Source organism: Rhinoraja longicauda, chromosome 30 (assembly GCF_053455715.1).
Source record: "Rhinoraja longicauda isolate Sanriku21f chromosome 30, sRhiLon1.1, whole genome shotgun sequence".
Classification (NCBI taxonomy): Eukaryota; Metazoa; Chordata; class Chondrichthyes; order Rajiformes; family Arhynchobatidae; genus Rhinoraja; species Rhinoraja longicauda.
In genome coordinates, this window is record NC_135982.1 from 24338597 (window position 1) to 24353994 (window position 15398).

The 15398-nt window shown below is 47.9% G+C and overlaps 2 protein-coding genes across 2 annotated transcripts in view; one reads left to right on the plus strand and one right to left on the minus strand.

The window, feature by feature from the left end:
* Positions 1–4684, minus strand: part of plod1a (procollagen-lysine, 2-oxoglutarate 5-dioxygenase 1a) — a 29080-nt gene extending 24396 nt beyond the window's left edge. The window contains exons 1-2 of the mRNA XM_078425710.1: positions 4455–4684; positions 397–488 (exon numbers count right to left, since the gene is read on the minus strand). Of these exons, the coding sequence (XP_078281836.1) occupies positions 397–488; positions 4455–4551 (189 nt within the window). The 5' untranslated portion in view covers positions 4552–4684. The remainder of the gene's footprint in view (positions 1–396; positions 489–4454) is intronic.
* Positions 4685–8016: 3332 nt separating this feature from the next.
* Positions 8017–15167, plus strand: kiaa2013 (KIAA2013 ortholog). Its single transcript, XM_078425096.1, has 3 exons — positions 8017–9720; positions 10679–11532; positions 14563–15167. The coding sequence occupies exons 1-3, from the start codon at positions 8754–8756 to the stop codon at positions 14578–14580; spliced, it is 1839 nt and encodes a 612-aa protein (XP_078281222.1). The 5' UTR covers positions 8017–8753; the 3' UTR covers positions 14581–15167.
* The last annotated feature ends 231 nt before the right edge of the window (positions 15168–15398 follow it).

Below are 15398 nucleotides of genomic sequence, written 5' to 3' on the forward strand. Positions count from 1 at the left end.
CTCGAGAGGCTTAACGGCAAACTTCTATCAGTTCTCTAATGTTCTTATAAAGTTTAATCTCTCCTTGCAGTGTGAAACCATCAGAGCCTAATGCTCAGAACCAGGATTGAAGGGACACGACTGAGAACATTGCTTTCCCACCTGAAATCCCCAGGCACTCAGACACAGCAAATCAGCACAATCGGGACCTCAGGCACTGAACAACAGGGTAGGTTGGGGCATTGGTATGAGCTTTAGATCAGAAACGTATACAAGCAACAGTGCTGGGTTAAAGGAGCAGCAACCACAGTGGTTAGTTATTAGCGAACAGCTGAGCATTAAATATTAGACGAGCTTCTGACACCAGATATGTTATTTTGTGTTAGGCGTTGAACCTTCAGTTACAAATTGCTTCACCTTAACCGTGTAATTGAAGAGGTTTGCAGATCTAATAAAACGTTTGAATCCATCTGTATCTTTCGTGGCAACAGTGAAAACCAAGAGATTTTCTGCATAAACAATGAAAAGTGACCGATTAAACAAGACACACCACTCATCGTCCCATTCCCAGTGTTCCTACCTCCCGAATCACAGCCTGCCCTTACTCCCTTCCTGTTCCAACTCAGATTCAAATGAACAATCCGGCCTTTTCCACCATAGCCAACATCTCAGCTCTTAGAAGGTTTCACAGAGCCCCCGTCCCGTAACCACACACACCAACTCCTCGCGCCACTCCCATTGTAACCCAACCAACCCCCCAGTCTTGACCCACACACTCCTCATTACATCCCACACCCTAACACACTGGCGGTGTTCCCCCAATTGCAGTTCCCAGCTTGAATCATTCCTTATTATTGACTCAACAAACAGCGGACCACAACACTTTCAATCAGTGAGCAGCCCCCCCTCCTCATCCAGCTGAAGACCAATGAGCAGGTCCTGTCACATTGCCAGAGGCCAGTTGCCCTGCTGAAACAGAGCAGGCAGGCTCCCTCAAGGCAGAAGTCAGGATCGTGAAGATACACATTTAGGGCAGCACAGTGGTGGAGCTGCTGTCTCACAGCCCCAAAGACCCAAATGTAATCCTGACCATGGTGCTGTCTGTCTGTGTGGAGTGTGCACATTCTCCCTGTGACCATGTGGGCTTTCTACAGATGCTCCGGTTCCTTTCCACATATCGAGACGTGTGAATTTGTTGGCTAATTGGCCTCTGTAAATTGCCTCTAGTGTGTAGGGAGTGGATGCAAAAGTGGGATAACATAAAAATAGTGCGATCGGGTGATTGATGGTCGATGTGGACTCGGTGGGCCACATCGAATGGCCTGTTTCCTTGCTGTATCTTTCAATCAATAAAAAATCCCACTTTCAACTTGTCTGAATGAATGTAGCTCCAACAGGACTCAAGAACATTGACACCATCCAGGACAAATCAACCAGTTTCATTTCCTTCCCATCGGCATGTAAAAGATTCATTCTCTCCACTGCCAGCACGTGGTCACTGCAGTAGTCCCCACCTCCACTGAGCACTCCTCACCAGCCAATGTCCTCCACCATCAAGACGGACAAGAGGAACGGGCCCAAGGACCAACCCCGACAGCCTCCCCATCAAGACAAGATGCAAACCCTCCTGACCTGGGAATATAATATAGGGCGGCACGGTGGCGCAGCGGTAGAGTTGCTGCCTTACAGCGAATGCAGCGCCGGAGACTCAGGTTCGATCCTGACTACGGGTGCCGTCTGTACGGAGTTTGTACGTTCTCCCCGTGACCTGCGTGGGTTTTCTCCGAGATCTTCGGTTTCCTCCCACACTCCAAAGACGTACAGGTATGTAGGTTAATTGGCTGGGCAAATGTAAAAATTGTCCCTAGTGGGTGTAGGATAGTGTTAGTGTGCGGGGATCGCTGGGCGGCGCGGACCCGGTGGGCCGAAGGGCCTGCTTCTGCACTGTATCTCTAAATCTAAAAATAATGCTGGTGCATCACTGTGACTGGCTCTGTCCTGGAACTCTTCACCCAACAACGTTAAACACAAAGTGCTGGAGTAACAGCAGGCCAGGCAGCATCTCAGGAGAACGTGGGCAGGCTTTTCGTGTTTTACTCAAGATTCCAGCATCTGCACCTCCTCACCCATCAACATTGTGAAAGATCCATTACTTGAGGAATTGCAACAACGCAAGGCAGTGGTTCACCACCTTCTCAAAGGGAATTGGTGGTGACATTAATCACTGGCTTTATCAATGACATCCACGTGCTGGAAAATAATTTTTTTAAACTGTTTTCTCTGCAGATCAGACGGAACAGTTATGCAGGCGAGGCCAGTAGACCATGGAAATGACTCCTGGTTGATCATCCTCTGGGCAGTCAAGGTCCCGCGTGCTTACACCTGAACTCAGGGTGCTGGATCTCCTGGCTCACTCTGGTGACATGAGACGTTTGCAGTCAACTCGTGTCCCGTCCCGTCCCCCCAGACTCCAGCACAGCGACAGGGGAGCTCAGAAACCAGGAGACACAAGGAACTGCAGATACAGCAAAACACAAAGTGCTGACGAACTCAGCCAGTCTGTGTGGGAATGGACAGGTGATGCTCCGGGCAGTTTGAATAATCTTCACACAAAGGACAGTGGGTGTATGGAATGAGCTGCCGGGGGAGGCAGGTACTATCGCAATGTTTCAGAAGCATTTAGACAGGTACATGGTTTGGACAGGTTTAGAAGGATATGGGACAAATGCAGGCAGGTGGGACTAGTGTAGACAGGACATGTTAGCCGGTGTGGGCAAGTTGGGCCGAGGGGCCAGTTTGCATGCTGTATGACTCTATGACTTGACCCTAAAAGTCAATAGATAATAGGTGCGGGCCATTCAGCCCTTCGAGCCAGCTCCGCCATTCAATGTGATATTGGCTGATCATTCACAATCAGTACCCCGTTCCTGCCTTCTCCCCATAACCCCTGACTCCGCTATCTTTAAGAGCTCTATCTAGCTCTCTCTTGAAAGCATCCAGAGAATTAGCCTCCACTGCCTTCTGAGGCAGAGAATTCCAAAGATTTACAACTCTCTGAGTGAAAAAGTTTTTCCTCATCTCCGTTCTAAATGGCCTATCCCATTATTCTTAAACTGTGGCCCCTGGTTCTGGACTCCCCAGTTGGTCCATTCCTCCATAGATGCTGCCTGACCCGCTGAATTCCTCCAGTACTTTGTGTTTTGCTCAGAATCCAGCCGTCCATTTCCACAGCATGGCGTGACTTTGGTTTATTTCCCGTCCTCTGCCATCTCGTTTCAAATGACCGTTGTTACATTCAATTGCCATCTGAGCCAAAGTCTGGCAGCCGGCAGAAAAGAAATTGGAATTTTCTTCAAACACAATAGGCAATAGGGGTGCAGGAGTCCTGACTCCTCTGTCCTTAAGAGCTCTATCTAGCTCTCTCTTGAATGCATTCAGAGAATTGGCCTCCACTGCCTTCTGAGGCAGAGAATTCCACAGATTCACAACTCTCTGACTGAAAAAGTTTGTCCTCATTACAGAGATGTAATTAATTCCACCACTTGTAATGAGCCATGGGAGAGTGGAATCTCGGCTCCGCTGTGAATTTCAGAGACGAGGGAGGAATGTGGAGAGTCCCCGCCCTCAGACCCCAGGCTCGGGACTCTGGCCCCGGAGTGGAGGGGCAAGACCCAGAGGACACAAGCCCCCCGCGGCGGCCGCGCTCCTCGAGTCGGCTAGCGGCTGCAGGGCTTGTTGGAGGTCGGTCCCCCCCGACCCACCCCCTTCCACGTCAGCATCTCCACCTTCAAACAGGGGATTATTAAACCCAAAGCAGATGCAATCCCGGCGCCCAAATGTAAGACCCTAAATCTGTACTCCCTCCCCCCCTACGACTCACTGTTCCCAGAATACAACTTTCCATTAACCCCTCCAGAAAAGAAAGTAAAAACTTAAAAAAATCACCAGACTTCCCTTCACTCCTCGCTGACTCCTCATTCCTCCTCGACCCCCCTCTCTACACCCTCAATCCCCTTACTCCTCTCTGATCCTCCTCAGACCCGACCAAATCCCCTCACTCACTCGTCCCCCATTTCCCTCACACGTCCCTGGTCCTTTTATCCCTCTCTCAATCCCTCTCGAACTTCCCTCAATTCCCCCTCGAACTTCCCTCAATTCCCCCTCGCTCCTCCTCGACCCCCCCCTCAGAAATACCTAACCCCCCCCACTCTCATTCCTCCCACCCACACCACAACGCCCCCGCCCTCAATCCTCCCACCCACACCACAACGCCCCCACCCTCAATCCTCCCACCCACACCACAACCCCCCCCACCCTCAATCCTCCCACCCACACCACAAACCCCCCCCCATTCCTCCCACCCCACCCACACCACAACCTCCACCACTCTCAGCGAGTCTCCCTCGCCCCCCCCCCCTGCTGCCACTGATTCCCTCCCTCGCTTTCTCTCTCCCCTCCCCTCCTTTCCCCATTACCTTTCGGGATCGGGCTTCTCCTGCTTTCACCCTGACAACCGGAAAGTTGGGAGAGTAAAACCAGGCTCAGAACCGGCCAACACACTCTGCGATCCATCGCCGCTCCCGCTCCCGTTCCTGTCCTGCCCTTGCTGCTCCTCGCTGTGGATTACGAGGAGGCCGACCACCCCTTCCCCATCACATCATCGCGTTGTACAAGGCAGCGCGCCGCTTTAATTACAGGCCGGCCCCTCCTCTTCTCTGGGGGAAGCGGGCGGCTGACCTGGCTCACGTACACACAGTGTACAGCAAGACCATCCCCACACACACAGACCCTCACACTAACTCGTGATCACTTTCCCACCGCGTTGTTAAACAACCACAGACTGCGGCGATGGTCTTGATGCCACACTGCGGTGGTGTTAACCTGTGTGGTAACCAGTCACGACTTTGATTGAAAGAAAGACACAAAGAACTGGAGTAACTCGGTGGGTCAGGCAGCATCCATGTTCTCCAGATATGCTGCCTATCCCATTGACTTACTCCTCCACCTTGTGTGGTTTTTTTGTTGTAAATCAGCATCTACAATTTATTGTACACACGCCTTTCCTTAATCTAGAGAATGCTACATCTCCAAATCCAACGGGAAAGTTTCCAGCTGCTGCCCATAGTTTTTAACATTTTTAACAGCAACGTGAATGGGACACAAGTGGAATCTTGGAAGTGGAGACCATTTAGTTGGTTATTCCAGCCTGACCTACCTACAGTGAAATCACCACTGATCTATGCTCCAGTTTATTGGACAATGTCAGCGGGAACTCTCTTGCCTGTCCATTCCCTCCACAGATGCTGCCTGACCCCGCTGAGTTCCTCCAGCACTTTGTGTTTTGCTCAAGATTCCAGCATCTGCAGTTCCTTGTCCCTCCTCTGTTCTGAATTCCAATGTCCTTGTGCCAGAGTCTGAGGGGAGACGAGTCTGACTGAAAGAATAATTTTTTGCCACTGGAAAAAGTCAGGAGATTTGCGGAAACAAAAGGTCAGGCCAGGCAGCATCTCTGGAGAACATAGACTGCTGACGTTTTGGGTCGGGGTTTTTCTTCAATCCAGACCCGAAACGTCATCCTTCCATGTACTCCAGAGATGCTGCCTGACTTGCTGAGTTACTCCAGAACTTAATTTTAATTTTTTTTGTAAACTAGTATCTGCAGTTCCTTGTTTCTACAGGAGATTTACGGTTCCTTGTGTCTCTATGCTCCAGCTTTATTGGCCTGCACCCTTTACTGCAAGAAAACTGTTTTAAAAAACTGTTAAATTGAGATTTACAAATAACAAGTAATGTTGGATCAATTGCAATTTGTGCCCATGAACAAATTCCACCACTCTTTCATGTAATGACCAAAACATTAATAATACAGGAAGCCATGCAGCCCGCTGTGATTGTGCTATTGTAACCTTGCTACCTAGCCTGATCCCAAAATAGACACATAAAAACTGGAGTAACTCAGCAGGTCAGGCAGCATCTCTGGAGAAAAGGAAGTGATGTTTCATGTCAAGACCCTTCTTCAGACTAATCCTAACCTAATCCCAATGGGTTCATGACTCCACACTGCCCTTCAAGTCCACAGAAATGTGGTAACACCTTCTGCCTCTATCACCCTTCCAGTGAGTTCCAGACCTCGACCACCATCTGAGTAAATCTTACTACCAATTTCTTTAAATCTTTCTTTTTTTACTCCTCTGTCAAAAAGGAAACATGTCCTTCTGATTCACCCTATCTAGGCCACTTAGATTTTTTCAACAGTTCAATTACATCTCCCCTCAAAGAAAACGACCCATGGCGCCCAACCCAGGCAACTATTTGTGTTCTCATCACAGAAGCCGATCTGCAATCATACGTTACAATCGCTCCACACCCAGACCATACACAAACCAACCTCCCTTCCATACACTCCATACTGCCTCGGCAAGGCCAGTAGAATAGTCAAGGAGCAGTCACATCCTGGTCACTCCTTCCTCTCCCTTCTCCCTTCTCCCTTCTCGCCTCTCCCATCAGGCAAGAGGTACTGAAGTTTGAAAATGCACACCTCCAGATTTAGGGACTTTCTTCCCAACTGTTATCAGGCAACTGAACCATCCTATCACCAACTAGAGTGTGGTCCTGATTTCCCAACTACCTAATTGGAGATTTTTTAAACTATCTTTAATTGGATTTCAATGTTATATCTTGTACCCTTTACCTGTGCACTGTGGATAGCTAGATTGTATTCATGTATAGTCTTTCCTCTGATTGGATGGCACGGAAACAAAAACTTTTCATTGTACCTCTGTACACATGACAATAATAAACTGGAAAAGGTGTGACAGCAGGGTGCTCAGCAATACTCTTTCCTCACCTTCTCTCTGGGCCAGTCTGCATCAGTTTGACCAGGATTCCCTCTCCTGCTGTATCTGACATTAGAGACACAAGCAAATGCAGAGAGAGAGAACTTCTTTAAAGTAGGCATAACTTGAGGAGATTACGCAGTGCGGCAATAAAATGGAGACGAAAGGAACCTGATATTGGATAGACATAAAAATTTCATGATTTAGTCTTACGTGTTTTCAAATTTTGTGTATATCTTTGGTATAAAATAGCATCTGCGGTTCCTTATTATTACATAACCCTGACAATGGTCTCTTTTTGTAAGCCAGCATCTGCAGTTCCTTGTGCAGGAAGGAACTGCAGATGCTGGTTTACACTGAAGATAGTTACTAAATGTTAGAGTTACTCAGCAGGACAGGCAGATCTCTTGAGAGAAGGAATGGGTGATGTGTCGGGTCGAGACCATTCTTCAGACTGAGAGGAAAACTAGAGATCATGTGATAGGTATAGAATTAGGCCATTCGGCCCATCACGTCTAGTCCGATACTCAATCACGGCTAATCTATCTCTCCCTCCTAACCCCATTCTCCTGCCTTCTCCCCATAACCTCTGACACCCAAATTAATCAGGGTGGCAAATTCAGATATTACACACCTGGCCCTTCCATATCTCTAGTTTCCCTCTCCCCTGACCCTCAGTTTGAAGAAGAGTCTCCACCCGAAACATCACCTCTCCAGAGTTGCTGCCTATTCATAAGGTCTCAAGTGATAGGAGCAGAATTAGACCATTCGGCCCATCAAGTCTACTCCGCCATTCAATCATGGCTGATCTATCTCTCTCTCCTAACCTCATTCGCCTGCCTTCTCTTCATAACCCCTGGCACCCATACTAGTCAAAGTAGGGGCTGAGACCAGCCGAGTTACTCCAGCATTTTGTGTCTACAAGCAGTACCTTTGTGTGGCCCCAGCTACGGGGCGGGGCATGCGTCTGGGGGCGGGGGCTTGGCACGTTAGGTGCGGGGCCATGGCACGGGGCGGGGCCTGTATCGGGAGACGGGGCCATGGCGCAGGGCGTGGCAGGGAGGGAGGCGGGGGCATGTCGCGGGGCGGGGCCATGTTGCGTGGGGCGGGGCCATGACCGGGAGGCGGGACCATGTTGTGCGGGGCGGGGCCTGGATCGGGAGGCGGGGCCACCGGTCTCAGCTTATTCCGGGGTTCGGGAGCTGCTGTCGCAAAACTCTCCGACACTTCCGGGCGAATCTCACCGATGGCCACGAATCCAACCGACGGCCGTGAGAGTGACAGGGCTAGGAAGAGGGATGGGAATAAATAGAAATAGAGGTGAAAGCAGATGATCTCACGGTAGCATCTTAAATAACGACGGGTGCAGAGGGAGAGAAGTGGAGAGAAGAGGAGAGGAAAGGAGTGGAGTGGAGTGGAGAGGAGAGGGTTGAGATACTGAGAGATATGTGAGAGAGAGAGAGAGAGAAAGAAATGCTGAGGGCAACTGAGATGGAGATGCAGTGAGAGGGGATTGAGTTAGGAGGGAGAGAGGACAGAAGGAAAGAGAGAAAAGGAAAGAACCAATGTAATCAGGGGAAAAACAACTGTCTTGACAATATTTTGGAAAGGAGGAAGAAGTTCAGGACTTAAAATTAGAGTCGGTATAAGAGAGCAAGAGCTTTTTTCTCTTAAAAGATGGTTTTAAGGGATGGTTATGCTGAAGCTGATTGAGGTGTCCTTGAAAGTAAAAGGAAAATTATTGTTGTGTGGAGCTAAGGGAGTCTGATTCAAAGTTAAAATAGGTTAACTGAAAAGTCTGCATTGATGTATTTTTTGCATTCGTTCTCTCCTGAGTCAGGAAAGTATTAGAGACAGAGACACAACTGGATAACTGATAGCTTTGATTGGAGGCTGGAAGGGATAGGACCCAGGGAAGGGAGCAGCAGCAGCCACAAGATGTGGTTGCAGCAGCGATTGAAGGGGTTACCCATGTTACTCTCCAGCAGCTGGGCGAGGAGAATGCTGGCATGCCTGGGGATTCTGCTAATCTTTTACTGGTACCTGAGCTCAGAAGGTGGATTCAGGCTGTTCCCTGGTTCAGCAGATCCCAGGACAGTGACAGATGGTTGTCTTCAGGTAGAAACCCAGCGGTGGAAGTCAGCCATAGACCACAGCAATGCCTTGATGAGCCACATCGACGGAGGGAGTCTGGGGCAGTTATCTGGCCCAGCTGTGGCTGGCAATGGTCATTTGGTTGTGGATGCTTTCTCTAATCAGCTTTGGGTGGCATCATCTCCTGCCTCGGGCCTTGCAGCCGTCCACCTGACAGACTATATACCGCTGGTATCTCTGACGCCATTTGGTATCCGCTCAGCATCCAGAGCTGCACTCATCCACTTCCAGGAGGGAGTGGTGAGCTTGCTGCAGTGCATCCAGATCGGATCATCGCACAAGACACGCGAGTGCGTCACTCTCCGTGAAGATGTGATTGTGCATCGCAGCCGTCCCCATCTGATTCTACAGAGGATTCACATCTCCAACCCCACCGACCGAGTGACTGTCTTTGAAATCAACAAGTCGCCCGTCATAGGAAACAAATTCTCCTCCAGCCTGGAGAAACAAAACGACCAGGAATTCTTCCTCTTAACAGGGAGAGCACTGACGGAGGAAAGGGAGACCATTTTGGTGGTGGTAGCCACAGGGAAAGTGGCAACCAGGCTGCAGGTAGCTGCAAAGTCTGAATTCACAGAGCACGTGGTTTCGGTTGTTTATACACTTGAGCTGAAGGACTTGACAGCGGTGGAAGAATCATTCAGTAAACTGAGGAAAGCAGCAAAAGCAGAAATGTCGGAGCTGCTGAGATTGGGAGCAGAAGAACTCTACCAAGAGCATCGAAAGGTGTGGGGCGACTTAATAAACTCAGGTAGGCCACCACATGTTGTTCACTGACAGCTTCAGTAATTCCGTGTTAAGCTCCTACTCTTCTGCAGAACCATCATTGTGGCGGTGCGGTGGCACAGCTGGTAGAGCTGCTGGCTCACAACGCCAGACTCTTGTTCAATCCTGATGTCAAGTGCTGTCTGTGTGGAGTTTGCACGCTTTCCCTGTGACCACATAGGTTTCCTCCCACATCCTGAAGATGTGTGGGTTTGTAGGTTAATTGGCCACTGTAAATTGTCCTAAGTGCGTCAGGAGTGCATGCAAAAATGGGATAATATAGAACTCGTTTGAAAGGGTGATGAGTAGAAGGGTCGGCATGGACGGTGGGCCAAAGGGCCTGGTTCCATGCTGTATCTTTCAATCAATCAATCAATCAATCATTATTACCCAGAGAAGAAAGACAATGTTTGTGAGAAAAGGACAAATGATGGCCAAGTCTGAGTGTTGCAGTTATGTGATCCCATCTCTTCTCCCTTGTGTTTATATTTTGTAGAAACTGTGGCCCATTTGCTTGCAGTAGTTTTGATCTAGATGGTTTGTTCCTGTATTTCCACTGATGATGAAGTAATCCTGCAGCCTCGGCTTGGAATTGGACAATAACCCTGATGCAGGCAGGCCAATTCTTGAAGGCCCAATCACATTGGTTATGTGGGGAGGAACAATACATCAGGCCAGACTATGGAAGTGATGCGCTACAATGCTGAGGACTTTATTCTACACTCTGTATCTTTCCCTTTACACAACATAACGTTTGACTTGATTGTATTTATATATAGTATTATCTGATCTGTTTGGATAGCATACAAAACAAAGCTTTCCGCTGCACCTTCCTACAAGTGACAATAATTAACCTAAGCCGAGTGAATGTATAATTTGAATATGTAACAAGGGTGACTGATTTAGCTGAGATAGCCATGGTGAGCTAACTGTTTCTGTTGCAGGAGTGGAGATGAAGAAGATTATGGACGCTCACACGCCCTCCAGCGTGATCGTCAACAAGACGCTCTTCTACGTCCTCTCCACGTCGCCGGCTCCTCTGCTGGACCCGCAGAACGGCGCGGAGGAGCGGGAGAAGCTGGAGGCCAGCCTGAACTACGCCGACCACTGCTTCACCGGCCACGCCACCATGCACGCGGAGAACCTGTGGCCGGCGCACATTGCGGACGTGGCCCACCTGCTGCAGCTGTCCAACCTGTGGCGGCTGACCCTGCAGAAGCGAGGCTGCAAGAGCCTGGTGGGAGCCGGGGCCCACGGCATGATGCAGGGCATGGTGATGAGCTTCGGCGGCCTCCAGTTCACCGAGAACCACCTGCAGTTCCAGGCCGACCCCTCCGTCCTGCACAACAGCTACCTACTGCGGGGGATTCATTACAACAAGGATCTGATCAACCTGGCCGTGTTGCTGGATGGGGACGAGAAGCCTTTCCTCCACGTCTCGGTCAAACCTCAGGAGAAGCAGGTCAAGCTCTACGGCTGCGAGGCTGGCTGCATGAACGACCCTGTGGAGCTGACCGCCGAACTCAAGGGACACACCTTCCCCGTCATGGTCACACGACCCATCACCCCCCTGCTGTACATCTCCACGGACCTAACTCACCTGCAGGCACTGAGGCACACGCTACACCTGAAGGCCATCCTCGCCCACGAGGACCACATGGCTGAACAGTATCCCGGTCTCCCCTTCCTCTTCTGGTTCAGCGTGGCATCACTCATCACCTTATTCCACCTCTTCCTCTTCAAACTCATCTACAACGAGTACTGTGGGCCAGGAGCCAAGCCAATATTCAGGAGCAAGGTATAAATCTTCTGCGGGAGCTCTCTCTCTGCTTTTGCTGACTGGGAGCGGTTCTACATTCTGACTCTTGAGATGGGGTTACTAGTGAGGCTCTGGTGCTGAGAGGGACTTGGTTTGCTTCTTTGGTGTCATCTTTTACTGCTTTCATGAGCACAAGTATCCTGATTCAAAATTGAACTCATCCTTTCCTGAGTGACATATATCAGCTTCTTAGACTGCAGTACAGATCTTAGATTTAAAATCTGGTCAGAGCTTGCATTACTGTAAGTAAGCACACCCTCATTTAACACACTGAGAAATGAGCCCACACTGATCAGACGATGCAATAGCATTATTCCACCTCATTGTTCTGAATGTTTGTGGCGTACGCTTTGGGCGATTTTATGCCATGGAATGGGGAAGGCAAGACAGGTATTTAATTCCTGAATTGATATGAAACGGTGCCTGCTTTTCAACACCAATTTGTCCCATTAGGTGTGACGATGTGCATGAGGTGTGGATGCAGAGTGGGAGTTCAGCAGGGGTTGTGGGTAAGGGGACAGAGATCTTGGTAGGTCCAGGATTATTCAACAACGTCCCAGTGGGTCACAGAATGTGGAGCGGAGCCCAGTGGAACCAGGGATGCAGAGAGGGTCTCAGAGTGGTCTGATGGTGCGGGGTTGGGCCTTGGTATCTCCAGAGATGTGGAGCAGAATCTCAGTGTAGTTTAGGGTTCAACATAAACTGGAGTGTAAACTCCTTTCCATCAATGTCAACAACATTCCTTGGAGAAAAGATGTTCTTTCTAATTTCAGCAAGCAAAGTTTTAGAGCAGTCCTGATGTTGTGCCATCATTCCCTGTAGGTGGGTGAACTATCCTAAATTGTAGCCTCTGTTATAGGAACGCACTGAACACTGTGAAACATCCATAATTACTATCCATACTTCTGACAGACTCGCTTTACAGACTGACCTTGTTCATCATCAGCAGTTGGAAATAGACTGGCCTTTAAACTAAGGGAGATTCATTTGGCAGAAAGACATTTCTCACCTTTATTGTCTTGCATTTAGTCCCCAAGTGTAGTCTACCAAAATGAATGATGGACTGCCCCTGCAGTTAATCATACTTATCGTTGCCAGGACATAGAATGAGGTTTGATTAGAGGTTACAGGGAATACGGACTCTGTACATACGCCTAATGCTTGAAACAAGAATCGGGTATTAGGAACTGGGAAGAAGTCTAAGTTATGGAATGTGAAGAGTGGACAGGTTAAACTGAGAGTGAAGATTGGGAAGTTGATCAAGTGAGATTCCAAATCCATCCCTAAAACCAGATTCTGATTCTGATTGCAAACGCCAATGGAAAGTGGCACCTGGCAGATTGTGGCTCTGTGTGTGATGCCACCACTGTCGCATTGTTGCCTTTCACTACTGTCACTCACAGCGCATGAACCTGATGTCATTTGCAATAAGCTAATAGAAGGAGAGCTAAAAGGGCGGCTAATATTCTAGAGACCGTGTGGGCTGGTACTGGAGGGCACTTCAGAAGCCTTGTAGTGCAGAAGTCAAAGGATGGGCAGTGAGTGAGAACGTTAATGCCCTTGTTCAACAGAGGGATTCCTCTCAGCTGGGTTTATCTGCAGAGTCACTGCCCCTTTCATTCTCCTCATGTTCAGTATCAGCTGGGGGACTACGTGAAGAAGTGAATGATTGTTTTGGTTGGTTTTATTTAATGATTGAGCTCATTTGTGAATGCAGTCTGTGTGCGTGTGTGTGCGCGCAGGTTCACTATTTCACAGGGACTTCCAGATTATCAGAAAAGCAACTTTGAATCTGATCAGCTCATCAAATAATCAGACCAATAGCCAGCCTGTGCTTTGCAAGTACATTTTGCGCTGATGTTGTTGTTATTTTAGGAAAAATTGCCAATGTGGCTTTGAACATAGAACAGTACAGCACAGGACCAAGCCCACAATGTCTGTGCCAAGTTAAACTAATCTCCTCTGCCTGCACATGGCCTCGATTCCCTGCACATCCATGTGCCCATTTAAAAGTCTAATTAACACCACTAAGGTATCTGCTTCCACCACCTCTGGGCGAGGCAATTATAAAGACCCAGGTTCTTTTATGCTGCTGTTAACCCCAAAAATATTGTTGCCCACCAACAGCTGGTCCTGTTATTGGAAAGGCCATGCTCCTTGAAATATCCATACTACAGACCAGACTTCTGTCACATTCTGACATTTAGTAGCAGCTGGCAACAGATTGGCTTCAAACCAATCCTGAGATTGATTTAGCGGAAGGATATTATTCACTTTTCTTGTTGCATTTAGTTCCGTGTTATTTATAAACCAAACGGTGAAGATTTTAATCTGGCCCTGCAGTGTGTGAGTCTGGTCCTGACAGTCCATTCCCAGCCCCTAGCTCCAGGCTCCATACTTTCTGTTCCCTCAGCTTGCTCTTTAGATCAATGTTGCCCAAGCAAAGTTTGTGGTCTTCTAGAGAGTTGATCGGAGATGGTATTTTGCTCACCTGCTTTTGTGCTCGCACATTAGTTTACAAAGCAGCATCTGCAGAACCGAGGACCAGTTCAGCACTCCTGCCTGTGTGGTGGAAAATATATATTTTTAGTTACTAAAGCCATCCTAAAAATAAATGCCCGTATCATTCACTATTATTTCCCAATTGTTAAAACCATACATTGCAATTCCCCCTAATTATTAATATCCTGTATTACTTCCCTAGTTATTGATACCTTCCATTATAATTGCCCTGAACATTGGTACCTGATTGAACCATCTGTTGTTGCTGCCTTTTATTATTGTTGCTCACTGATGGTTAACTGTCCTTTGTTACTCCATGGTTGTTGGTGCTGTTCACTATTGCTCCCCTTTCACTTTATTGGTGCCACAGTCAGGAGAGTTGGTAGAAGTGCCCTTGTCGATACTGATCTATTTCCTCCAGCTTATTTAACGAGTTTTCTGCTGTGTGTTTGGCTTCCCAAGTTTTCATGCCTGTTGGTTACATTTTTCTCTTTGTCAATTAAACAGGATGTCGTAAGAATTTGATGAAATGATTCTTGTCCCTTTTCGTCATCCCATCATGTGTCCATATGGTTGTTGACATCTAGGGTTAGAGGAGGTGACGGAGTTGTCAACATCAGCTGAGAGCACGTCTACAAACCAGGTCGTTTTTGATCCAAGAACACTGCTTTAATTTATTTTGCATATAAAAGATGTGAAACTTAACTAGACACTGGATGTTAAAGCAACTTTCAGCACGGCTGTGGTGTGGCCTGAACTCATCGTGCTGAGATTCTCCCGGCTCTCCAGCCACAAATCCATCTTTATCTGCAGTAAAAGTGGCCTCGCATTTTCCAGAGTAATATGGGATTTGTGGTTCCTGGCATTTGGGTCAGTCTGTTTTTGAATCAGCTGTGTGTCGTTTTCATCGCAATTTTCAAAATTTTAATTTTGGGAAAGAATTGGGGGAGAGAAAGTTCTAGATCGAAAGTGTTTTGGAATGAAATTGCCGTGTGATTTTTCTTTTCTTTTTTGTTTTCCTATTGATTCTGTTAGCAGTTTGAAATAAATACCATCCCTGCAGCAAATGACTTCTGATTTGATCTTTGGGTTGAATGAGAATTGATCAGGTCTGACGTTTGCAGAATTTTCAATAATAACTATCAGTGGCAGAGTACACGGATTATGCAGGTATCTTAGCTGTAAAACATGCACTATTTCCATTATCTCAAAGTTGTTGTTAAATTCAAAATGTATTTCATTTTAACTCCTGTGTAAAATAATTTATTTTGTGGTATTACTTCCTGTTATGGACATTTGTCAAAGTTCCTGGTTGTTCAATGTTTATGTTGTTAGTTCCAGGT